Source organism: Hypanus sabinus, chromosome 3 (genome assembly GCF_030144855.1).
Source record: "Hypanus sabinus isolate sHypSab1 chromosome 3, sHypSab1.hap1, whole genome shotgun sequence".
Classification (NCBI taxonomy): Eukaryota; Metazoa; Chordata; class Chondrichthyes; order Myliobatiformes; family Dasyatidae; genus Hypanus; species Hypanus sabinus.
Genome location: NC_082708.1, coordinates 6946239 through 6970514, shown reverse-complemented (window position 1 = coordinate 6970514; position 24276 = coordinate 6946239). Strand labels below are relative to the sequence as shown.

Genomic DNA, 24276 nt, shown 5'->3' with positions numbered 1-24276 from the left:
CACACCTGGTCACACCTTCACCCTCACACCTGGTCTCACCATCACCCTCACACCTGGTCTCACCTTCACCCTCACACCGGGTCACACCTTCACCCTCACACCGAGTCTCACCTTCACCCTCACACCGGGTCACACCTTCACCCTCACACCTGGTCACACCTTCACCCTCACACCTGGTCTCACCTTCACCCTCACACCGGGTCACACCTTCACCCTCACACCGGGTCTCACCTTCACCCTCACACCGAGTCTCACCTTCACCCTCACACCGGGTCACAGCTTCACCCTCACACCGGGTCACACCTTCACCCTCACACCTGGTCACACCTTCACCCTCACACCGGGTCACACCTTCACCCTCACACCGAGTCACACCTTCACCCTCACACCGGGTCACACCTTCACCCTCACACCGGGTCTCACCTTCACCCTCACACCTGGTCATACCTTCACCCTCACACCGAGTCACACCTTCACCCTCACACCGAGTCACACCTTCACCCTCACACCGGGTCTCACCTTCACCCTCACACCTGGTCATACCTTCACCCTCACACCTGGTCACACCTTCACCCTCACACCGAGTCACACCTTCACCCTCACACCGGGTCACACCTTCACCCTCACACCGGGTCACACCTTCACCCTCACACCTGGTCTCACCTTCACCCTCACACCGGGTCACACCTTCACCCTCACACCGAGTCACACCTTCACCCTCACACCTGGTCTCACCTTCACCCTCACACCTGGTCACACCTTCACCCTCACACCGGGTCACACCTTCACCCTCACACCGGGTCACACCTTCACCCTCACACCTGGTCTCACCTTCACCTCACACCTGGTCACACCTTCACACTCACACCTGGTCACACCTTCACCTAGTCACACCTTCACCCTCACACCTGGTCTCACCTTCACCTCACACCTGGTCACACCTTCACACTCACACCTGGTCACACCTTCACCTAGTCACACCTTCACCCTCACACCGGGTCTCACCTTCACCTCACACCTGGTCACACCTTCACCCTCACACCGAGTCACACCTTCACCCTCACACCTGGTCTCACCTTCACCCTCACACCTGGTCACACCTTCACCCTCACACCGGGTCACACCTTCACCCTCACACCGGGTCACACCTTCACCCTCACACCTGGTCTCACCTTCACCTCACACCTGGTCACACCTTCACACTCACACCTGGTCACACCTTCACCTAGTCACACCTTCACCCTCACACCTGGTCTCACCTTCACCTCACACCTGGTCACACCTTCACACTCACACCTGGTCTCACCTTCACCCTCACACCTGGTCTCACCTTCACCCTCACACCGGGTCACACCTTCACCCTCACACCTGGTCACACCTTCACCCTCACACCGGGTCACACCTTCACCCTCACACCTGGTCACACCTTCACCCTCACACCTGGTCTCACCTTCACCCTCACACCTGGTCACACCTTCACCCTCACACCTGGTCTCACCTTCACCCTCACACCTGGTCACACCTTCACCCTCACACCGAGTCACACCTTCACCTCACACCTGGTCACACCTTCACCCTCACACCTGGTCACACCTTCACCCTCACACCTGGTCACACCTTCACCTCACACCTGGTCACACCTTCACCCTCACACCTGGTCACACCTTCACCCTCACACCTGGTCACACCTTCACCCTCACACCTGGTCACACCTTCACCTAGTCACACCTTCACCCTCACACCTGGTCTCACCTTCACCTCACACCTGGTCACACCTTCACCCTCACACCTGGTCACACCTTCACCTCACACCTGGTCACACCTTCACCCTCACACCTGGTCACACCTTCACCCTCACACCTGGTCACACCTTCACCCTCACACCTGGTCACACCTTCACCCTCACACCTGGTCACACCTTCACCTAGTCACACCTTCACCCTCACACCTGGTCTCACCTTCACCTCACACCTGGTCACACCTTCACCCTCACACCTGGTCACACCTTCACCTAGTCACACCTTCACCCTCACACCTGGTCTCACCTTCACCTCACACCTGGTCACACCTTCACCCTCACACCTGGTCTCACCTTCACCTCACACCTGGTCACACCTTCACACTCACACCTGCTCACACCTTCACCTAGTCACACCTTCACCCTCACACCTGGTCTCACCTTCACCCTCACACCTGGTCACACCTTCACCCTCACACCTGGTCTCACCTTCACCCTCACACCTGGTCACACCTTCACCCTCACACCGGGTCACACCTTCACCCTCACACCTGGTCACACCTTCACCCTCACACCTGGTCACACCTTCACCCTCACACCGGGTCACACCTTCACCCTCACACCTGGTCACACCTTCACCCTCACACCGGGTCTCACCATCACCCTCACACCTGGTCACACCTTCACCCTCACACCGGGTCACACCTTCACCCTCACACCGGGTCTCACCATCACCCTCACACCTGGTCTCACCATCACCCTCACACCTGGTCACACCTTCACCCTCACACCTGGTCACACCTTCACCCTCACACCGAGTCACACCTTCACCCTCACACCGGGTCTCACCTTCACCCTCACACCGAGTCACACCTTCACCCTCACACCGAGTCACACCTTCACCCTCACACCGAGTCTCACCTTCACCCTCACACCTGGTCACACCTTCACCCTCACACCTGGTCACACCTTCACCCTCACACCGAGTCACACCTTCACCCTCACACCTGGTCACACCTTCACCCTCACACCTGGTCTCACCTTCACCCTCACACCTGGTCACACCTTCACCCTCACACCTGGTCTCACCTTCACCCTCACACCGAGTCACACCATCACCCTCACACCGGGTCTCACCTTCACCTCACACCTGGTCACACCTTCACCCTCACACCGGGTCACACCTTCACCCTCACACCTGGTCTCACCATCACCCTCACACCTGGTCACACCTTCACCCTCACACCTGGTCACACCTTCACCCTCACACCGAGTCACACCTTCACCCTCACACCTGGTCTCACCATCACCCTCACACCGGGTCTCACCTTCACCTCACACCGGGTCACACCTTCCCCCTCACACCGGGTCACACCTTCACCCTCACACCGGGTCTCACCTTCACCCTCACACCGGGTCACACCTTCACCCTCACACCTGGTCTCACCTTCACCCTCACACCTGGTCACACCTTCACCCTCACACCGGGTCTCACCTTCACCCTCACACCTGGTCACACCTTCACCCTCACACCTGGTCACACCTTCACCCTCACACCGGGTCACACCTTCCCCCTCACACCTGGTCTCACCTTCACCTAGTCACACCTTCACCCTCACACCGGGTCACACCTTCCCCCTCACACCTGGTCTCACCTTCACCTAGTCACACCTTCACCCTCACACCGGGTCATACCTTTCCCCTCACACCTGGTCTCCCCTTCCCACTCACATGTTGTTACCTTTGCCCACAGCAGATCACACCTTCCACCCCGCCCCCTCCCCCCCAGCACTTGGTCACAACTTCCCACACCTTTCCCTCCCACCCGGTCTCATCTTCCCCCACACCTTTGCCCTCACCTAGTCACCCATTCCCACACACCGGTCACACCTTCTCTTCACCTATCACCTTTCAGCTTGGTCTCCATCACCTCCCCCACCTTCTTATTCTGGCTTCGGCCCCCTTTCCTTCCAGTCCTGAGGAAGGGCCTCGACCTAAAACATCAACCGTTTATTCCTCTCCACAGACGCTGCCTGACTTGCTGAGTTGCTCCAATATTTTGTGTTTGTTGCCCAAGAATGGCAGCATCTGTTGAATAATTTTGTTTAAGATTTCCAGAGAAGATGTGGTCAGGGGACAGTAGACTGAGGATCATTGGTGGCACCCTGGAGTCGGGATAGGTACAAGGAGCTTCAAGTTCGAGTTTATTGTCATCTGATATATACCGCCAAACGAAATAACTTTCCGCTGGATCACAGCACACACTCAATATCTACCTTTCACACAGCACATAAAACAAAATATCACCACGACTGAGTTAATACAATTCAAAACACATGCAGTGTGCAGCACAGGGTAACAGGAACCAGCTCACTGTCCTAATGACGAAACCTTAGGGGTGGCAGGGTCACAGCCCGAGGGAAGAAGCTGTTACACACTATGGCAGTCCTCATCCTGATGCTCCTGTTCCCCAGTCCTGATGGTCGTGAATCAAAGAGATTGTGGGGTGATTGGTAGGGATTCCCAACAATGCAGAGGAGTCTGAGAGCTGCCCCCTGTTGGACTGGGTTTGACCATGGAAGAAAACCAACTGCTGGAAAGGTAAATATTGTCCTTTTCTGCAAACTCCCTCTGCATGCTTTCCAAGAAACCTCTGCCAGTGAAGTCCCAACACAATCCCAGACACAGATGGACACTCGTGGTGTGGGGGAAGATCAGTCCCAGACACTCGTCCTATGGGGTGGTCCCAGGACATTTCCTACCTGAGCTCCTTCGTGACCCTGTTCATCCGCAAATCGACCACACTCAGGAGGTCATCCCGAGAGCAACCGAGCAGCTGCGTCCGGTCCTGGTTGATGTCTAAGGATGTCACCTTCCCCTGCAGTACGATGGCGTCAGTCTGGACTCCCGACCTGAGCAGAAATGACCAACAGTATGAATGAAGGCGTCCCAGTAGCGAAGAGGTTAGCCTAGTGTTTAACAGCACGAGTGACACGGGTTCGATTCACCCCATGACCGCATGGGTTTCCTCCTGGTGCTCCAGATTCCCCCACGTTCCAAGGGCGTACGACGGGCAAGTAGGCTAATCGGTCTCATGCTGAAATGGGAATCCCTGCTCTAGCCCCTTCCTCCCCATGTCCAAGTGTCATCGTAGCTGCCTCTTCCAAGATGACCACAACCTCATCATTAGGTTTGGAGGCTTGTGTGCCTCAATGGCCTGGAAAGTTATGTTGGCTGGAGTCTGGGCTTTATGCTTTGGCTCTTGGTAGGGTCACCCATGCCGAACAGGTCAAAGGGTAGAGGCCAGACTAAGAGTGGTCTACCGGTCCTCCAGGTTTGGGCGTTTGGCTCAAGGCTAACAACCCTGACTGGTCAAACAAAACTGCTACAGAAACAGCAATGAAGAAACTTCCTACATCTGAGCGACAGTATTCCCGAGCCCCCACCAGAGACTTACATGACTGACAGTAGTGAAAACCGAGAGCAAGCTACTGAGATAAAGCAGAAAGCCCTGATCACCGCCAGAGATGGGCGACCTTCACTGCTGCCCTTAACGCCAGCTGCATAACGGGCAGTAAGTGTTGTACCAAAAAAAGTTGGACTGGCTTTACCAAACTTCAGATTTTATTATTGAGCAATTAATATTCGTATATTACTTTTTGGATTTATGATATAGACGACCAAGATCTCCCTTCATGGTTCCAGTTGGAGGACAATTCAGTAATGGGGTTTTCGTTAGCTTCTTTATTAGGAGCTCCCCTTCCGTTTTCGCTCTCCAGAATAGGTAGACAAGCTGTCAACCCTATTGTTAAACATACTTTAAAAATTTGGTTTCAGTTTCGTAGATTTTTTGAATTAAATGATTTTCTACTTTCTAGTAATATTTATTCTAATTTCTTTTTTAAACCATCAACTTTGGATAAGGCCTTTTTAACATGGAAAATTAAGGGAATAAAAACTTTTTTAGATTTGTTTTTACAAGACTGTTTAATGTCTTTTTCACAGTTAATGGATTACACCTTCCCCCTCACACCAGGTCCATACTCCCCCCACACCTGGTTACCCCTGGTCTCCCTTTCCCACTTACATGTTGTTATTTTGCCCACAGCAGATCACACCTTCCACCCCCCCCCCCCCCCCCCAGCACTTGGTCACAACTTCCCACTTCCCACCATGACATCTCTAATACACGTTTTTTCAGATATTTACAGGTTAGGAATTTTTTACGTGATTTTTTTTACCGAATTACCCCTTGGCCTGCTCTTTAAATTTGGCTTATGCTATTTTTCAGTTTAAACCTTTACAAAAACGATTAATAGCTATCATTTATAAGCAGTTAATGAATGCGCGCATGTCCCGTAATGATAGGGTTCAACACTCCTGGGAAGTAGAACTTCAACATTCACTCTCAGATAATCAATGGAGTAAAATTTATTATTTAGTCAATAATTCATCTATCTGCGCACACCTATCTTAATTCAGTTTAAGATAGTACACAGGTCCCATATGTCCAAAGATAAATTGGCGCATATTTTTCCTAATATAAGCCCTGTTAGTGACAGATGTAATGCGGAAGTGGCTACTTTAACTCATATGTTTTGGTCATGTCTAAGTTTAAACAATTTTTGGAGGGATGTGTTTGGAATATTATCTAAAGTTATAGATGTGAATGTTCAACCTAATCCACTTACAGCAATTTTTGGGATTATTCCAGAGGAAGCAAGCAAAGTGTCTGCTTCCGCCCAACATGTGATAGCTTTTTCAACTTTACTGGCTAGGAGAGCTATCTTGCTACACTGGAAAGAATCTAATCCACCTACTGTTTTCTATTGGCTCTCCTCCATTATGTCATGTCTAAGCTTGGAGAAAATTAGAAGCCGGACATTTGATACATCCTTTAATTTTGAACAAGTCTGGTGACTATTCAATATTTTCACGATTTAATTTATTTATTTTTCTTTATTCTCTTTGGGGAAAATCCTTATCCGTGAAGGTTCGGAGATGACTGGAAGGATGTTTTTTTCCCCTCTTTTTTTAAAATTTTCTCCTCAATTGGACTGCCCAATCTTTCTTTTTCTTTCTTTTTTTTTGTTTCAGTTTAGTGTATTTTCCTTTATCAATAAAATTTCCAATCTTTTTTTAATGATTGCTATGAGTTGTAATTTAGTTTAAACCATTGTATATATAACAGCATAATATTTTAGCTATGATTTTGACATTATATACTTTTTTATTATTGCTGTTTATATGTCTTTTATATTATCTACTTGCTAAACTCCTCCTCTGATTTGTATATTCTTTATTTGAAAATCAATAAAAAGTTTGAAAAATGAGTAAGTGTTGTACCTCCCTCAACCACTTCCCCTGGCAGCTTGTTCCATATATGGACCACCCAGTGTGTAATAAATGTTGCCCCTCAGGTTTCTGTTAAATCTCTCCCCTCTAATAATAATAATAATAATAACAACTTAGTGATCCTGAGTGGGTAATTATTTTGTTACAGCAACAATATTTAAAAACACACTTAGCAATAAGAATATTAACTAATAAAGTACAGAATAATAATACAATAATTTACCACTGTGCAATAAAAAGCAGAGACTGTTGTACTATGATGTGTGTTTTCCTGTCACACAGAGATGAACTGTTGTGCATGCTTATTGCATTTAGTAGGAAAGATAAACCCATGTCCTATGGTTCTCGATTTCACTTCCCTGGGAAAAAAGACTGTGTGATTAACCAGAATGCTTCTAGGACTAAAGAGACTGAGTTATGGGGGTAGCGGGGCTGGAGTTGAAAGTTGAAAGTAAATTTATTTTTTTAAGTACATATATTATGGGGGCAATTGGATGGCACAGGCTTATCGAGCTGGGAGGGCCTCTTATCGCGCTGTATCTCTAAATACATAATAAATCTGTTCACTATATACACCCTGAGATTCATTCTCTTGCGGGCATTCACAGTAACACAAAGAAACACAATGGAATCAATGTAAACAACACACAAGATGCTGGAGGAATTGGCAGCATCCATGGAAAAGAGTAAACAGGCGATCTTTCCGGCTGACTACCTTCATCAGGACTGGAGAAAAAGATGAGGGGTCAGTATTAGAAGATAGGGGGAGGAGAGGAAGAAATACAAGGAGATAGGTGAAACCGGGAGGGGTGAAGTAAAGAGCTGGGAAGTTGATTATTGAAAGAGATACGGGGCTGGAGAAGGGGGAATCTGACAGGAGAGGTCAGAAGGCCATGGAAGAAAGAAAAGGGGGAGGAGAGCCAGAGGGAGGCGATGGGCAGGTGAGAGAGGGAAATGAAGGAAAGGGGAGGGGGAGAATCAACGTACAACAAGATAGATAAACAGCCAATGTGCAAAGGACAACAAAACGTGCAAATGCAAAAAGCGAACAAAAACAAAATAACAATAATAATTTAAAAAACAATTAATGTCAAGAACGAGATGAAGAGCCCTTGAAAGTGAATCCATTGGTCTGGAAACATTTCAGTGATGGGGTGAGTGAAGTTGAGTGGTTATCCCCTTTGTTTCAAGAACCCGATGGTTGAGGGGTGATAACTGTTCCTGAACCTGGTGGTGGGTCCTGAGGCTCCCGTGTCTTCTTCCTGATGGCAGCAGTGAACAGTGTGTAGCCTGGGTGGTGGGGGTCATTGATGGTGGACGCTGCTTTCCTGCAACAATGCTCCGTATAGATGTGCTCAGTGGTGGGGAGAGCTTTACCGATGATAGACAGACTGGGACTTTACTCCTTAGAGGGCAGGAGATTGAAATCTCATCTTAATAGACTTGTATCCAATCATGAGGGGCATAGATAGGGTGAGCATTTTTTTAATATACTGGGAAAATCAGAATGTGGTTGTAAGGTCAGAAGTTAAAGGTTTAATAAGAACAGTAGAAGCAACTTTACTTATTTATTTAACGATAGAGCTTGGTAACTGGCCCTTTCGGCCCAATGAGCCCACACGGCCAATTAATCTGCCAACCCATACATCTTTGGAATGCAGGAGTGAACCAATGAGGTGACAGGGAGAAGGTACAAACTCCTTACAGACCATGGTGGGAATTGAACCCACATCACTGGCATTATGCATCCTGGTAAACCTCCTCTGCATCCACTCTAAAGCTTCCAGAGAGGCTTGACCAGAACTGGTCACAATATTCCAACCAGAGTGGTCTAACCAGAGTTTCATGGAGCTGCAACATTACCTAGTGAACTCAATTGGCTGGATAATGAATGCCAACATACCATACACCTTCTTAACCACCCTATCAGCTTGCTCAGTGACTTTAAGAGATCTATAGACATGGGCCCCACTCTGTTTGTCCACACTGTTAAGACTCGTGTAATTAATCTTGTACTTTTCTAGGACTCAGTCACCCTACCTAGCCCCACACAAGAAAACATTCCTCCATAACATTTCTCAGTCTCCTTTGCTTCAAGGTTCATTCTGTAACCCCCACTCTCCCATTACCCAACTATTTTCTCCTCCCCATCTATGTTTCATGCAAACCTTCAGTCCACTGGGTCCCCGATCCTCTTCCCTAACTGTCCCATCCGCCCACCAGCCCTCCCTTATCTAAATTCACTAATCACCTGGTGTTATTCTATAGAAGTGCAGTAGAGAGCGTCCCAACAACTACATCTCTGCACGGTACGGAAGCTGCATTGCATCAGACAGGAAATCTCTACAATGACTAGTCAAAACTGCCAAATATATTATCAGCACCAGCCTACTCACCGTCAAGGACACATATACAGAAAGGAGCTTGAAAAGGGCCAGTACCATCATGAAGGATCCCACCCACCCTGCTCACAGACTGTTTGTCCCATTCCCATCAGGGAGGAGGCTACGTAGCATCCACACCAGGACCACCAGGCTCAAAATCAGTTACTTTCCCCAAGCAGTAAGGCTGATCAACACCTCCACTCACTAAACACACTTCAATGTCTTCTGCCAATACTTCTGCTTTTCCTGGCAGACAGATATTAGGTGCTGGGTGAAGTGGTCTCCCAATCTGCTTCAGCTCTCACCAATACTACAGGGGGCTACACTACATCTGCAGCACTGGACACAGTAGATGATCCCAACAGACTCACAGGTGAAGTGTCACCTCACCTGGAAGGACTGTTTGGGGCCCTGAATGGTAGTGAGGGAGGAGGTGTAGGGGCAGGTGTAGCACTTGTTCCGCTTGCAAGGATAAGTGCCAGGAGGGAGATCAGTGGGGAGGGACAAGTGGACAAGGGAGTCATGTAGGGAGCGATCCCTGCAGAAAGTGGAAAGATGGGGGGATGGGGGGGGGGAAGATGTGCTTGATTGAGGGATCTCTTTACAGATAGCAGAGATTACTGAGAATTATGCGCTGGACATGGAGGCTGGTGGGGTGGTAGGTGAGGGCAAGATGAACCCTGTCCCTGGTGTGGCAGCAGGAGGAGGGGGTGAAGGCAGACATATGCAAAAAGAGATATAGGTGAGGGCAACGCGGGTGGTGGAGGAAGGAAAGCCCCTTTCTGTGAAGTAGCAGGACACCTCAGTAGTTCTGGGATGAAAAGTCTCAAGCTGAGAAAATTGCAGTGGAGATGGAGGAACTGAGAGAAGGGGATGGCGTTTTTACAAGTGACAGGGTGGGAAGAGGTATAGTTGAGATAGCTGAGAGAATCAGAGGGTTTATAATAGACATCAGTAGATAAGTGTGTCCCGAGATGGAGACAGTGAGATTGAGAAAGGGGAGGGAGGTGTCGGAAATGGACCAGGTAAATTTGAGGGCAGGGTGGAAGTTGGAGGTAAAGTTGATGTAATTGACGAGCTTGGCATGGGTGCAGAAGCAGCAACAATGCAGTCATCGATGTAAGGTAGGAAATGTTGGGGAGCGATACCGTGTAGGCTTGGAACATGAACTGTTCCGCATAGCTGGGACTCACGCGAGCGCCTGTGGCTACACCTTTGTTTTGAATAAAGTAGGAAGAGGCAATGGAGTAACTATTGAGAGTGAGGACCAGAGAAAAACACACAAAATGCTGGAGGAACTCAGCAGGTCAGACAGCATCTTTCCAGTTCCATTCTGACATGGCCTCCTCTGCAAGCACAATGAGGCCAAGGCCACACTCAGGATGGAGGAGCAACACCATTTATTCTGTCTGGGTAGCATCTAACCTGATGGCATGAACATCAATTTCTCTAACTTCTGGTAATTGCCCCCCCCCCACCCCAGCTTCACCATTCTCCATTCCCGTTTCCTCTCTCCTCATCTCCTTACCTGTCCATCACCTCCCGCCCAATTATTTCACTCTGCATACGGAAAATGTCATTAAAGCTTGAATCAGATTCCACCATCTACAACCCTTTGTTGGCTCCACCCATCACCTCTCAGACTCTTCACAGTTCCCTACCCCACCCGACCCCATCTGCCAATCAACTCCTCCTCAACTACATCCACCAATCGCTTTCCATCTGCTATCCTGCCACTCCCTCTCTGTCAATGTCCCTGGTTATGACCTTGTACCTTCTGGTCTTCCTGCACTGAGCTTCCTCCGGAGCTGCTTCACTTTATAATTGTTCTATCTCAGTGCACTGGTATCTGTACGAACAGTATGCAAGACAATTTAAACAGTCTTCCTCAAGAGATAACTTATCTCTGTACCAAGCTGTTGCTGCAGTCTGCAACGATCACAGTGTGAAGTCATTGTTGTGAATTTCAGTTCTGAATTCTATTTGCTTACTTTCATTGTTTGCACCGTTTGGTTTCTTTCTTTTTTCTCTCTGCATGCTGGGTGTTTGACAGTCTTGTCTTAATGGGCTCTATGGGGTTTCTTTGTTTTGTGACTGCCTGTAAGGAGATGAATCTCACGGTTGTATCAAGCACACATACTTCGACAATAAATGTACTTTGACTTTGAACAGGCACATCAGCTTTTTCAAACTCAGCTCCTAAGCTGTGGAATTCAGAACCTAATACTACAAGGGATTGGTGGCATCCGTCGGTCTTGAGAGTTTCAGGCCTGGGCAGGGTTGTATGGGAAACCGGCAGTTGCCCAAGTTGCAGGCCTTCCCCTCTCTACGCCACCGATGGTCTACTAGGACCCACGCAGCTTGGCACCGGTGACGTCGCAGGGCGATGTGTTGTTAAGCGCTTTGCTCAAGGACACAAACACGCTGCCTCAGCTGAGGCTCGAACCAGTGACATTCAGGTTACTAGTCCGATACCTTGCCCACTAGGCCACGCGCCAACACTACAACGGATGCAGACTCATTTAAACACCAGCTCAAAACCTATTTATTTACCTTCACTTTTAACTAACATCTTTTTGTCTTTCATATTCATTTTTATTTTTTTAATTTTCATGTTTGTGCTTTATCCCATTGGAAAGCACTTTGAACTCCATCATCTGTATGGAAATGCTCTATAAATAAAGTTATTATTATTATTTTTATATCTTTCTCAGCTCAAGCTGGTAAAACCCGAGGTATGGGCATAGCCAAATACACTCATTTCTCAATTGCTGGGAACTTTCAGACTATTCTTGTGGTGTTTAGTATTGTGGCTTTCTGAAGATTTACATAAATATTGCTGTGTAGGCGTTTAATGCTTTGTGTGCTGACTTTGGGATGATACCAATTGTAGATATTACTACTGGGACAATATTCTGCCAGGTTGCCATAGGCAAAGTGACTCAAGCAAACAGCTCTGATGGAAACGATCAAACACTCCCTCTTCAGTCTGCTACAGCTGCAAACCGCAACCACGTCCAAGGTCTGTACACCATTTTAATGCATTAAAAAATCTATCACTACTTAAAAATCGATGGAATTCAAATGGAGATGGTTGCTGGCCCACTTCCCCTTTGAGACGGCAGAAGAGGGGACGCTGAGCTGCCTTAAAGGTTTATCTAAGAAAACGCGGATTTCGACTCTCAACACCGACCACCTTGCCAGCAAACCTATAGTCCCTGGTAAATAAAACTGAAGATCTCAGAGCTAGGCTGCTGTATCAGAGAGACATTCGGACCAGTTGTGTTTTTTTGTTTCAGGAAATCTTGGTTAACCCCTTCCATTGTGCATGTCGCGGTTCAGATTGATGGGTTCACAATACACTGCTACGGTAGGATTGTAAGTCTCTCAAAGGTAGAAGAGGTGGAGTTTGTTTCATGATCAACTCCTTGTGACGTACAAACATGGTGGTTCTGTCCCAGACCTGTTCACCCAACCTGGAACACCTTGCAGTCCAGTGCAGGAGATTTCAGTGATCTCAGGCCAGTGAGGCTCCAGACGAGCTGAGCAGTGTAATCAACAGGCATGTAACAGCTTATCCTGATGCTTTCCACATCATATTTTGGGATTTTAACCAGGTCAACTTGAAAATGTTGCTAAATAAATGTCTCACTTGTAGTACCAGAAGAAACAACACACTGGATCACTGTTACACCACCATCGAGAATGCCTACCGTGCTGTTCCACACCCTCACTTCAGGAAGTCTGATCACCCGGCTGTACTTCTACTCCCTGAGCATAGGCAGAGACTGAAGACTGCAACACCAGAAGTGAGGACCAAGAAGGTTTGGACAAGGGAAGCACAGGAGCACCTACAAGACTGTTTTAAATCGGTGGACTGGACTGTATTCAGGGATTCATCTTCGAATCTGGATGAGTATGCTGCAGTTGTTACCGACGTCATTAAAACCTGTGTGGGTGAGCGTGACCTACGGGAACTTACTCTACATTCCCAAATCAAAAGCCACAAATGAACCAGGAGGTTCGTCGTCTGCCGAGGGCTAGATCTGTAGCACTCAAGGCTGGTGACCCAAGTCTGTACAAGAAAACCAGATATGACTTGCAGAGGGCTATTTCAAGAGCCAGGGAATCATTCTGAACAAGGCTGGAGGAGAAATCGGATTTATATCAACTCTGGCAGGGTGTGCAGGCCATTACTTCCTGCAAAATGAAACCTAACACCATGAATGGCAGTGATGCTTCGCTCCCAGATGGGCTCAATGCCTTCGGTGCTCACTTTGAGAGGGAGAATAAAACCACAGCTATGAGGATCCCGCAGCATCCGATGACCCTGTGATCTCTGTCTCGGAGGCTGACGTCAGGCTGTCTTTCAGGAGGGTGAACCCTCGCAAGGCAGCAGGCCCCGATGGAGTACCTGGTAAGGCTCACGAAAGCCTGTGCCAACAAACTGGCTTGGTGTTCAAAGGCATTTTCAACTCCCATTGCTACAGTTGGAAATTCCCACCTGCTTCAAAAGGACAACAATTATACCAGTGCCCAAGAGGGTTAGTGTGGGCTGCCCTAATGACCATCATCCAGTAGTGCTCACATCTACGGTGATGAAATGCTTTGAGAGGTTGGCCATGGCCAGAATCAACTCCTGCCTCAGAAAGGACCTGGACCCACTGCAATTTGCCTATCGCCACAACGGGCACCATCTCAGTGGCTCTTCGCAGGGCTTTGGTTCACCTGGACAATGCAAATGCCAACGTCAGGATGCAGATTACTGACCACAGCTCAGCATTGAACACCATCGTTCCACAGTTCTGATCAAAAAGCTCTGGAACCCGGGCCTCTGTACCTCCCTCTGCAATTGGATCCTCGACTTTCTAACCGGCAGATCACAGTCTGTGCAGATCGGAAACAACATCTCCACCTCGCTGACGATCAACACTGGCGCTCCCCAGCTCTGCTCTCTTTACCCCCGTGACTAGGCACTACAAAAAGCCACCTACAAATTTGTTGACAAGACAACTATTGTTGGCAGAATTTCAGACAGTGACGAAAAGGCGTACTGTATATATCCTTAGGAGTTTTATCTGACTGCGGTGTATACTTCTTATGTTTGCTGTTTCTCCTCATGTCCTAGGTAGTGTTAATAAGTGGATTTGAGTGTACATAATGCTTTCCAAAGTTTGCCATTTCAGTTCTTAATTTTCTTTGTAAATTTCCCAGATCAGTCTCAGACCCGGATATTATTCCAAAAGAATACTTTAATGTGGGTATAGCAAGAGACTTTTTTGCTTTTGTTATATTTTTATTGTTGAGCTCTGTTTGGCAGATTTTCTTAAGGCACGAAGTAAATTCTGCCCAAAGTTTTATTACTATTAAGACAACACTTTCACTATATCTTGGTACTTTATCTTGGTTAGGGGGGCACGGTTAGCATAACTCTTTACAGTGCCAGCAATGCAGATTGAATTCTATCTGCTGTCTGCAATGAGGTTGTATGTTCTCCCCTTGACTGTGTAGGTTTCCTCCAGGTGCTCTGGTTTCCTCCCACAGTCCAAAGACTCATAAGCTCGTGTTAGTAAGTTGTAGGCATGCTACGTTGGTGCTGGAAGCATAGCAACACCTGTGGGCTGCCCCAGGTCATCCTCGGACTGTGCTGGTCATTGAAGCAAACAACCATCTCACCGTATGTTTGATGTACATGTCACAGATAAAACTGATCTTTTTAAGACAAGTATTACAGGAATTCAAGCTCCCTCCTCATTTGACATTGAACTAGATTGGGATTTGGCACGTTACCCTGGCAGAATGTCTACTGAGGACTTCACATCAAACACCTACCTGCTGTCCCACAGGCGCACATTCTTGTCAAAGTGCCCGCTGATGATGCTGTAATCGGAACACACAACATCGCTACACCGAGATGGGACAGACAGTGATTTCACACCTGGAGCAAAGAGGGAAACAAGTAGACTCGTTAGACAATCCTTGGTCGGGTCAATAACCCTCCCCAGAGTTACAGATATTCTGGTTAAATAATCTGTCAACTCATTTCAAGGGCTGGAATTCATTAGCTCCAGAGCAGGGGTTCACAACCAGGGGTCTATGGAGGATAATGGTAGGGGCCCATGGCATAAAAAAGGTCGAGAACCCCTGGTTTAGAGAGACGCCAAACCATAAGACCATAAGACATTGGAGCAGAATTAGGTAATTCATGCCATCGAGTCTGCTCTGCCATCCCATCATGGCTGATTCACTTTCCCTCAATCCCATTCTTCCTGCATGCTCCCCATACCCCTTCATGCCCCTGACCAATCAAGAATCTATCAACCTCTGCTTTAAATATAGCCAATGACTTACCCTCTACAGCCATCTGTGGCAAAGAATTCCACAGGTTCACCACCCTTCAGCTGAAGAAATAACTCCTCATCTCTATTCTAAATGGATATGCCTCCACTCTGAGGCTTTGCCCTCTGGTCCTAGACTCCCCCACGATAGGAAACACCTCCAGGTACCCCCCCCCCCCCCCCCATCTAGGCCTTCCAATTTTCAGTAGGTTTCAATTAAATTCCTCCTCATTCTTCTAATCTCCAGTGAGTACAACCCTCAAACACTCCTCATACTTTAACCCTTTCATTTCCGGAAATCATTCTCCTGAACCCCCTCCAATGTCAGCATATCCTTTCTTAGATATGGGGACCAAAACTGTTCACAATCTCCCGAAAGTGGTCTAGTCAATGCCTTGTAAAGCCTCAGCATTACATAGACACAGGAACAAGCCCTTCAGCTCACAATACTGTGCCAAAACAATTAAATTAGTAATCAAGTGGCCAATTAAACTAATCCCTTCTACCTAAACAATGTCCATATCTTTACATTGTCCTCACATTCGTGTGCTTACTTAAATGCTTCTGAGAAGTCCAGAATGTGTCTGCCTTTTCCACCACCCAGTGTATTCCAGACACCCGCACTCACTGTGTAAAAACACGTGTCCTTCACATCTTTTGAACTTAACCTTAAAAGCACGTAATAGACACTTCAACCGTGTGTGCCTGTTCTGCCTCTTGTAATCTTACAAACCTCTATCAGATCTCCCCTCAGCCTCCGCCACTCCAGAGAGAACAACCCCAAGTTATCTAACCTCTCATTATAGCTCATGCCCTCTAATCCAGGCAACATCCCGGTGAATCTCTTCTGCACCCTCTCCAAAGCCTCGACATCCTTCCTGTACTGGGGGCGACCAGAACTCTATGCAATACTCCAGATGTGTCCTTGCTTTTAAATTCTAGTCCTCTCAAAATGAATGGACCATTTGATTGGATAGTCTATACAATAATGTAATATTGAGGACTTTACACAATCCATCAAGCAAACCAGCCTCCCACTCCCTGGACTCTATCTACACTTCCCACTGCCTCAGGTAAAGCAGCCAGTATAATCAAGGACCCCACCCACCCCGGACAGTCTCTCCCATCGGGGAGAAGATACAAATGCCTGAGAGCACACAGCGCCAGGCTGGAGGACAGCTTCTACCCCACTGTTATCAGTCTATTGACCGGACCGTTCAACACTAAAGATTAACTCTCGATCTCGCAATCTACCTCGTCATGGACCCTCCACCTTATTGTCTACCTGCTCTAAACTTTCCCTGTGTCTGTAGCAGATTATTCTGCATTCTATTTTGTTTTTAAACGGACCTTCGTACGGAACGATCCGTCTGGATGGAAAGCAAACAAAAGCCTTTCACTATATCACTAAGTTTAAACACACACGCAAGGTGCTAAACCTCACACCTACTTGAGTTACATTCCATTATGCCTCCCTGACACCTAGTAGTGTGCTGCAGGGATCGGTGTTTGTCATCGATATCAATGATCTGGATGATAATGTGGTTAACTGCATCAGCAAATTTGCAGATGACATCAAGATTGGGGGGGTGTAGGAGGCAATGAGGAAGGCTATCATGGCTTGCAGAGGGATCTGCATCAGCTGGAATTTAATGCAGACATGTGTGAGGCTTTGCACTTCGGTAGGGTTGTTCTTACACAGTGAACGGTAGAATACTGAGAAGGGTGAATGCGAGCCTATAGAGGAGGGGTGTAGACATTTTGTTGGCTGCTCACTCTCTCCTTGACATTACGGGGGCTGCAAAGAAAAGGGCCGTCAGGACCATCACAGAGGCTGCTGAGCAGGCGTCCAGATTGCTACAGATCTAGAGGTGTGACCCGTGGACCAGTGCTGCCGGGACACAAGCCAGGGGCTGATCAACTCTGGCTGGGTCATCTGGATGAGGGCATCTGAAGTTAAGTGACCCGAAACATCCAATGACCCCAGGTTACGTCACTGATGATGTGTCCCAGCACATCCCAGGATGCACCTCAGCAACTATATACTGTATATGTAACTGTTTAGTATGTTTCCCAGTGGTCACAGTATGTATATGGAATTGTTCAATGTGTCTCCTAGTAGTTACAGTTCTCTGTATACTTCTGGGAGCTTCTTGGGGGTATTGCATTATTTGAATAGGAGCAATCTCATTGGTTAACTCTTATCTACAAATTTTCATGTAATGTCTCTTACCTACGTGGTATCAGAAGGGCTGAACACGCTGGCCATCTGTGTTTTTTTTTGTTCTTTGTTCTTAACTACCAGACTTTTACAGCTCTACAATTCCAAATCATTTTGCTCTATTCATTTGTTTGGTCATTATGTGCCGTGTCGTATGACATGGGCGATCATGGCCTATGACCATGTATATTTTAGGCAATTTTTTTTTCTACTGAAGTGGTTTGCCATTGCCTTCTTCTGGGCAGTGTCTTTACAAGACGGGTGACCCCAGCCGTTATCAACACTCATCGCAGATTGCCTGGCATCAGTGGTCGCATAACCAGGGCTTGTGATATTTACCAGCTGTTCATGTGACCATCAACCACTGCTCCCATGGCTTCACGTGACCCTGATCAAGGTGGGGGTCTAAGCAGGTGACCTGCAAGCTAGCGGAGGGAAGGAACAACAGACACCTCCTTTGGTAGAGACGTACCTGTGCACAGTTCCATTCACCCTGCTTATTGGAAGAATGTGATTATGTTAGAGAGGGAGCAGAAAAGACTCAACGATAGTGTGTAGATTCCGTGGATGCTGAAAATCAGAAGCAACACACGACAAGTGCTGGAGAAACTCAGCAGGTAGAATAAAGCAGTAGATTGCTTTCCAATCCTGATGAAGGTATGTGGCCCGAAACGTTGACCGTTTATTCCTCTCCATAGATGCTAACTGACCTGCTGAGTTCCTCCAGCATTTTGTGTGGTGTTAAGCATAAAACTGAACAGCACAGGCCCTTCAGCCCACACTGTTGTGCCAACCTTTTAACCTACTCCAAGATCAACCCAACCCTTCTCTCCCAGAAAGCCCTCCATTTTTCTATCATCCTTGTGACTATCTAAGAGACAGAAGATGATGGGTATAGAATGAGCTGCCAGAGGAAGTCGTTGAGCCAGGCACAGTTGCACCATTGAAGAGACATTTGGAAAGGTCTATGGAGAAGAAAGGTTCAGAGCTTTGATTCTCAACCTGAGGTCCACGAACCCTTCAGTGAATGATAGCAGTTCATGGCATTAAAAAAAAGGTTGTCAGCCCCTGGTTTAGAAGGATATGGACCAAATTTGACTAGCTTAAGAGAGCACCCTTGGTTGGCATGAACAAGCTGGGGCAAAGGGCCTGCTTTAGAGCTATACAACTTCTGTGACTCTACGACTCACTCACAGGCTTCTTTATTGAGGTCCCAGATTTTGATCGTCCTATCGTGGCTCCCCGTCACCACCTCCCGGAAAGTGAACCTGAACCTTGCAGCCGTGACCTTTGCACTGTGACCTGACAGCGTGTGCTAAGCACAGCGGACAAGAGAAAAGTAGATGGTTAGCACAGAAGCAGAATAAAACCAAAAACACCATCAAACCCACCAAAAGGCCAACGGGAGTCTCTGGGAACTTGACCTTCTAATCTGACTCAAGACCCCTCCAATTTCCTCCTGCTTTAAAACATACAACATTGGACCATACAGGCCCTTTGGCCCTTGATCCTGTGCCAATCCTTAAACCTACTGGAAGATAAGTCTAACCCTTCCCTCCCATATAACTCTCCATTATTCTATCACCCATCTGTCTATCTAAGAGTCTCTTAAATATCCCTAATGTATCTGGCTCTACCACCACCTCTGGAAGTGGGTTCCACACACCCGCCCTCTGTAAAAATCTTATCTCTGACAACCCGCCATACGTTTTCCAATCACCTTAAAATTCCACCCCCTGGTAACAACGATTTCAACCCTGAGAGAAAGTCTCTGGCTGTCCTCTCAGTCTATGTCTCTTATCATCTTCTACACCTCCATCAAGTCACCTCTCGTCCTCCTTCACTCCAAAGAGAAAAGCCCTATCTTGCTCAACCTATCCTCATAAGACATGCTCTCTAATCCAGGCAGCATCCTGGTAAATCTCCTCTGCACCCTCTCTAATCCAGGCAGCACCCTGGTGAATCTCCTCTGCACCCTCTCTAATCCAGGCAGCATCCTGGTAAATCTCCTCTGCACCCTCTCTAATCCAGACAGCATCCTGGTGAATCTCCTCTGCACCCTCTCTAATCCAGGCAGCATCCTGGTGAATCTCCTCTGCATCCTCTCTAATCCAGGCAGCATCCTGGTGAATCTCCTCTGCACTCTCTCTAGTCCAGGCAGCATCCTGGTGAATCTCCTCTGCACCCTCTCTAATCCAGACAGCATCCTGGTGAATCTCCTCTGCACCCTCTCTAATCCAGGCAGCATCCTGGTAAATCTCCTCTGCACCCTCTCCAATCCAGACAGCATCCTGGTGAATCTCCTCTGCACCCTCTCTAATCCAGACAGCATCCTGGTGAATCTCCTCTGCACCCTCTCTAATCCAGACAGCATCCTGGTAAATCTCCTCTGCACCCTCTCTAATCCAAGCAGCGTCCTGGTGAATCTCCTCTGCACCCTCTCTAATCCAGACAGCATCCTGGTAAATCTCCTCTGCACCCTCTCTAGTCCAGGCAGCATCCTGGTGAATCTCCTCTGCACCCTCTCTAATCCAGGCAGCATCCTGGTGAATCTCCTCTGCACCCTCTCTAATCCAGGCAGCATCCTGGTAAATCTCCTCTGCACCCTCTCTAATCCAGCCAGCATCCTGGTGAATCTCCTCTGCACCCTCTCTAATCCAGGCAGCGTCCTGGTGAATCTCCTCTGCACCCTCTCTAATCCAGGCAGCATCCTGGTGAATCTCCTCTGCACCCTCTCTAATCCAAGCAGCGTCCTGGTGAATCTCCTCTGCACCCTCTCTAATCCAGACAGCATCCTGGTAAATCTCCTCTGCACCCTCTCTAATCCAGGCAGCATCCTGGTGAATCTCCTCTGCACCCTCTCTAATCCAGACAGCATCCTGGTAAATCTCCTCTGCACCCTCTCTAATCCAGACAGCATCCTGGTGAATCTCCTCTGCACCCTCTCTAATCCAGACAGCATCCTGGTAAATCTCCTCTGCACCCTCTCTAATCCAGACAGCATCCTGGTAAATCTCCTCTGCACCCTCTCTAATCCAGACAGCATCCTGGTGAATCTCCTCTGCACCCTCTCTAATCCAGGCAGCATCCTGGTGAATCTCCTCTGCACCCTCTCTAATCCAGGCAGCATCCTGGTGAATCTCCTCTGCACCCTCTCTAATCCAGGCAGCATCCTGGTGAATCTTCTCTAAAGCTTCCACATCCTTCCTATAATGATGGGAGCAGAAACTAATACAACATTCCCAAGCGTGGTCTAACCATGGTTTTATAAAGCTGTTTCAGTGTTGTAGGCATCTTCTACCGGATGGGAACAGGCATCAGAATCGGAATTAGATTTAGTATCACTGACATAAGTCATGAAAGTTGTTGTTTTGCAGCAGTAGAATATTGCAGTACATAATAGTTTTAAAACTATAAATTACAATAAAATATATAAAAAATCAAATTTAGTATTGCAAAAAGGAAAGGCCCCACTCCTTCGTTCTCCCTACGCAAGCTGCAACGATCACTCACTCAATGAGTCAGAGAGGCCGCTGCTCCTGTGACCCTCTCCCACACACAACGCTGTAGTTCATTTCCGACTCACAAGCAGTTCGAGTTGTGGACGGTTTCTGGGATCTGAAAGCTATCAGGTTGTGGGTCACAGCTGGAGGACCGGGCACAGATGATGGTCACACTTTGGGGAAGATGTGACACTTGGAGAAGGTGCGGAAGATGAGCTTCATCATCTCTGCCATCAGCACGGTTTCTCCATGCAAGTAAACCTGCCCTGCTTATCTCCTTTAGACAGGAATCCCTCTCACCTTGAGCTCATAGTCCCTCAGGCTCCACAGGCGCGCTGAGTTGTCATACGATCCGGCCAGCAGCTGCACACCCTACAGCGAGGGAAAACCAAACATCATCCAGGAGACAGTTTACAAGCAGCACCGTCATATCCTAGTGTATCACAGGATCCCGCCTCCCCTTCGCAGACTCCTAGTCTGCATTCTGACAAACTCATACCTAGTGTATCACAGGAACCCGCCTCCCCTTCGCAGACTCCGAGATAGCAGCCAAAACATCCCAGGCATTCTCTCTACTCCCCTCCCATCGGGCAGAAGAAACAAAAGCCTGGAAGCACGTCCCACCAGGCTCAAGAACAGCTTCTACCCCACAGGAAGGTACAGGAGCCTCACGACTCACACCACCAAGTTCAGGAACAGTCATTACTCCTCAGCCATCAGGCTTTGAACCAAAGGGGATAAGCTTCACTCAGTTTCCCACAATCAACGGACTCACTTTCAAAGACTCCGCTCATGTTTTCGATATTTAATGCTTATTCATTTATTATTATTATACCTATCATTTTTCCAGTTGAACACCCAAGTTGGGCGGTCTTTCATTGGTTCTGTTATGGTTATTATTCAATAGATTTATTGAGTATGCCCACAAGAAAATGAATCTCAGGAGTGTATATGGTGACATATATATACTTTGATAATAAATTTACTTTGAACCTTGTTATAAGACTGCTGAATGGTTCCCAAGGACGATATGGACTTCAGACCTCACAGTCTACCCGGCTGTTATGAGTCTCCTGAATGGATCTCTTATGTGTACGAAGTAGTGGATACAGCTCAGACCAACAAAAGCAAAACCCTCCCCACCATTGAGCACATTTACATCATCAAAGACCCCACGACCCAGGCCATGCTCTCTGCTCACTGCTGCCATCAGGAAGAAGGTACAGGAGCCTCAGGACTCAAACCAGCAGGTTCAGGAACAGTTATTAACCCTCAACCATCTGGCTCTTGAACCAGAGGGGATACCTTCACTCAGTTCAACACTGGACCGATTCCACAACCTACAGACTCACTTTCAAGGACTCTACAACTCATGCTCTCAGTGTTATTTATTTATTTACTTATTATTATTGCTGTTTTCGTTGGTATTTGCAGATTGCCACCTTTTGCACATTGATTGTTTGTCAGTCTTTGAGTGCAGTTTCCATCGATTCTATTGTATTTTTTTGTTCTACTCTGAATGCCTGCAAGAAAATGAATCTCGGGGTGTATATGGTGACAGACACGTACACCTTATTGTCTACCCGCACTGAACTTTCTCTGCAAATGTAACACATTGTTCTGCACTTTTCTCACTACCTCGATGCATTTACATCTGGATGGCATACAAACAAAAGCTCTTCAGTGTGTGACAATGTACTGGTTGGGGGTGTGGAGGGTGGGTTAGTGGGTGGAGGTGTTGATCAGCCTTACCACTTGGGGAAAGTGACTGTTTTTGAGTCTGGTGGTCCTGGTGTGGAGGCTATGCAGCCTCCTCCCTGATGGGAGTGGGACAAACAATCCGTGAACAGGGTGGGTGGGATCCTGAATGATGGTACTGGCCCTTTTCCAGCAACCTTCTGTATGTACATTCAGTGGTCACTTTACTAGGTGCAGGGGTGGAGCCCAGTGAGACCTTCTGCTGCTATAGCCCGTCCAGTTGAAGATTTGACATGTTGTGCATGAAGAGATGCTCTCCTGTTGTAACCGTCTCCAGTCTGACCATTACCCTCTGACCTCTCTCATTTACATGCACATTTCACCCACAGAACTGACTCTCTCTGCATGGGTTTTCCATTTCCGCACCACTCTCTGTAGAGACCGTTGTGTGTGAAAATCCCAGCCAATCAGCAGTTTCCGCAATACTCGAACTACCCTGTCTGGCACTACAATCATTCCACGGTCAGCCACTTAGACCGCATTTCTGATGCTTTGTCTGAACAACAACTGAACCTCTTGACCATGTCTGCATGCTTTCATGCATTGAGTTGCTGCCACATGATTGGCTGATTAGTTACTTGCATTAATGAGCAGGTGTACCTAATAAAATGGCCACTGAGTGTCCCTGATAGCAGGTAGGCTGGTGCTGGTGACGCACTGGACAGTTTTACCAATAACCTATTACTAGTGGCAGCTTGGCCAGCGGGAAGGTGCTCCTATAACCGAGTCACTGTGCTGGGAAGGAGCTTAGGGAGCTACCTGCACATGGTTCTAACTCCAACCCCACCCCATCTTGCCCATGTTTATCCCCTCCCTTTGAAATCCCTCACTCACCAATGGGTCAAAGTCGATGCTGGTCACCCCATCATTGCTCCCCTCCAGGGTCCGCCTGTTCTGTAGGGTGCCTGAAAGAGGACAGGAGAGATGGAGATCAGACCAGTGCTGGTACCGACACTCAATATGCTGCAGGAGCTCAGAG

At 47.8% G+C, this 24276-nt stretch overlaps 1 protein-coding gene across 3 annotated transcripts in view; it reads right to left on the bottom strand.

The window, feature by feature from the left end:
• LOC132391016 (autophagy-related protein 16-like) overlaps positions 1-24276 on the bottom strand; it is a 119699-nt gene that overhangs the window by 34926 nt on the left and 60497 nt on the right. For all 3 annotated transcript variants that reach the window (XR_009511052.1, XM_059963627.1, XM_059963628.1), the window contains 5 exons: positions 24132-24202; positions 21840-21911; positions 19231-19351; positions 15310-15415; positions 4501-4650 (listed from right to left, as the gene is read on the bottom strand). Coding sequence is in view for 2 of the 3 variants with exons in the window: in XM_059963627.1 (XP_059819610.1) it covers positions 4501-4650; positions 15310-15415; positions 19231-19351; positions 21840-21911; positions 24132-24202 (520 nt within the window). In the remaining variant the exon portion in view is untranslated. The remainder of the gene's footprint in view (positions 1-4500; positions 4651-15309; positions 15416-19230; positions 19352-21839; positions 21912-24131; positions 24203-24276) is intronic.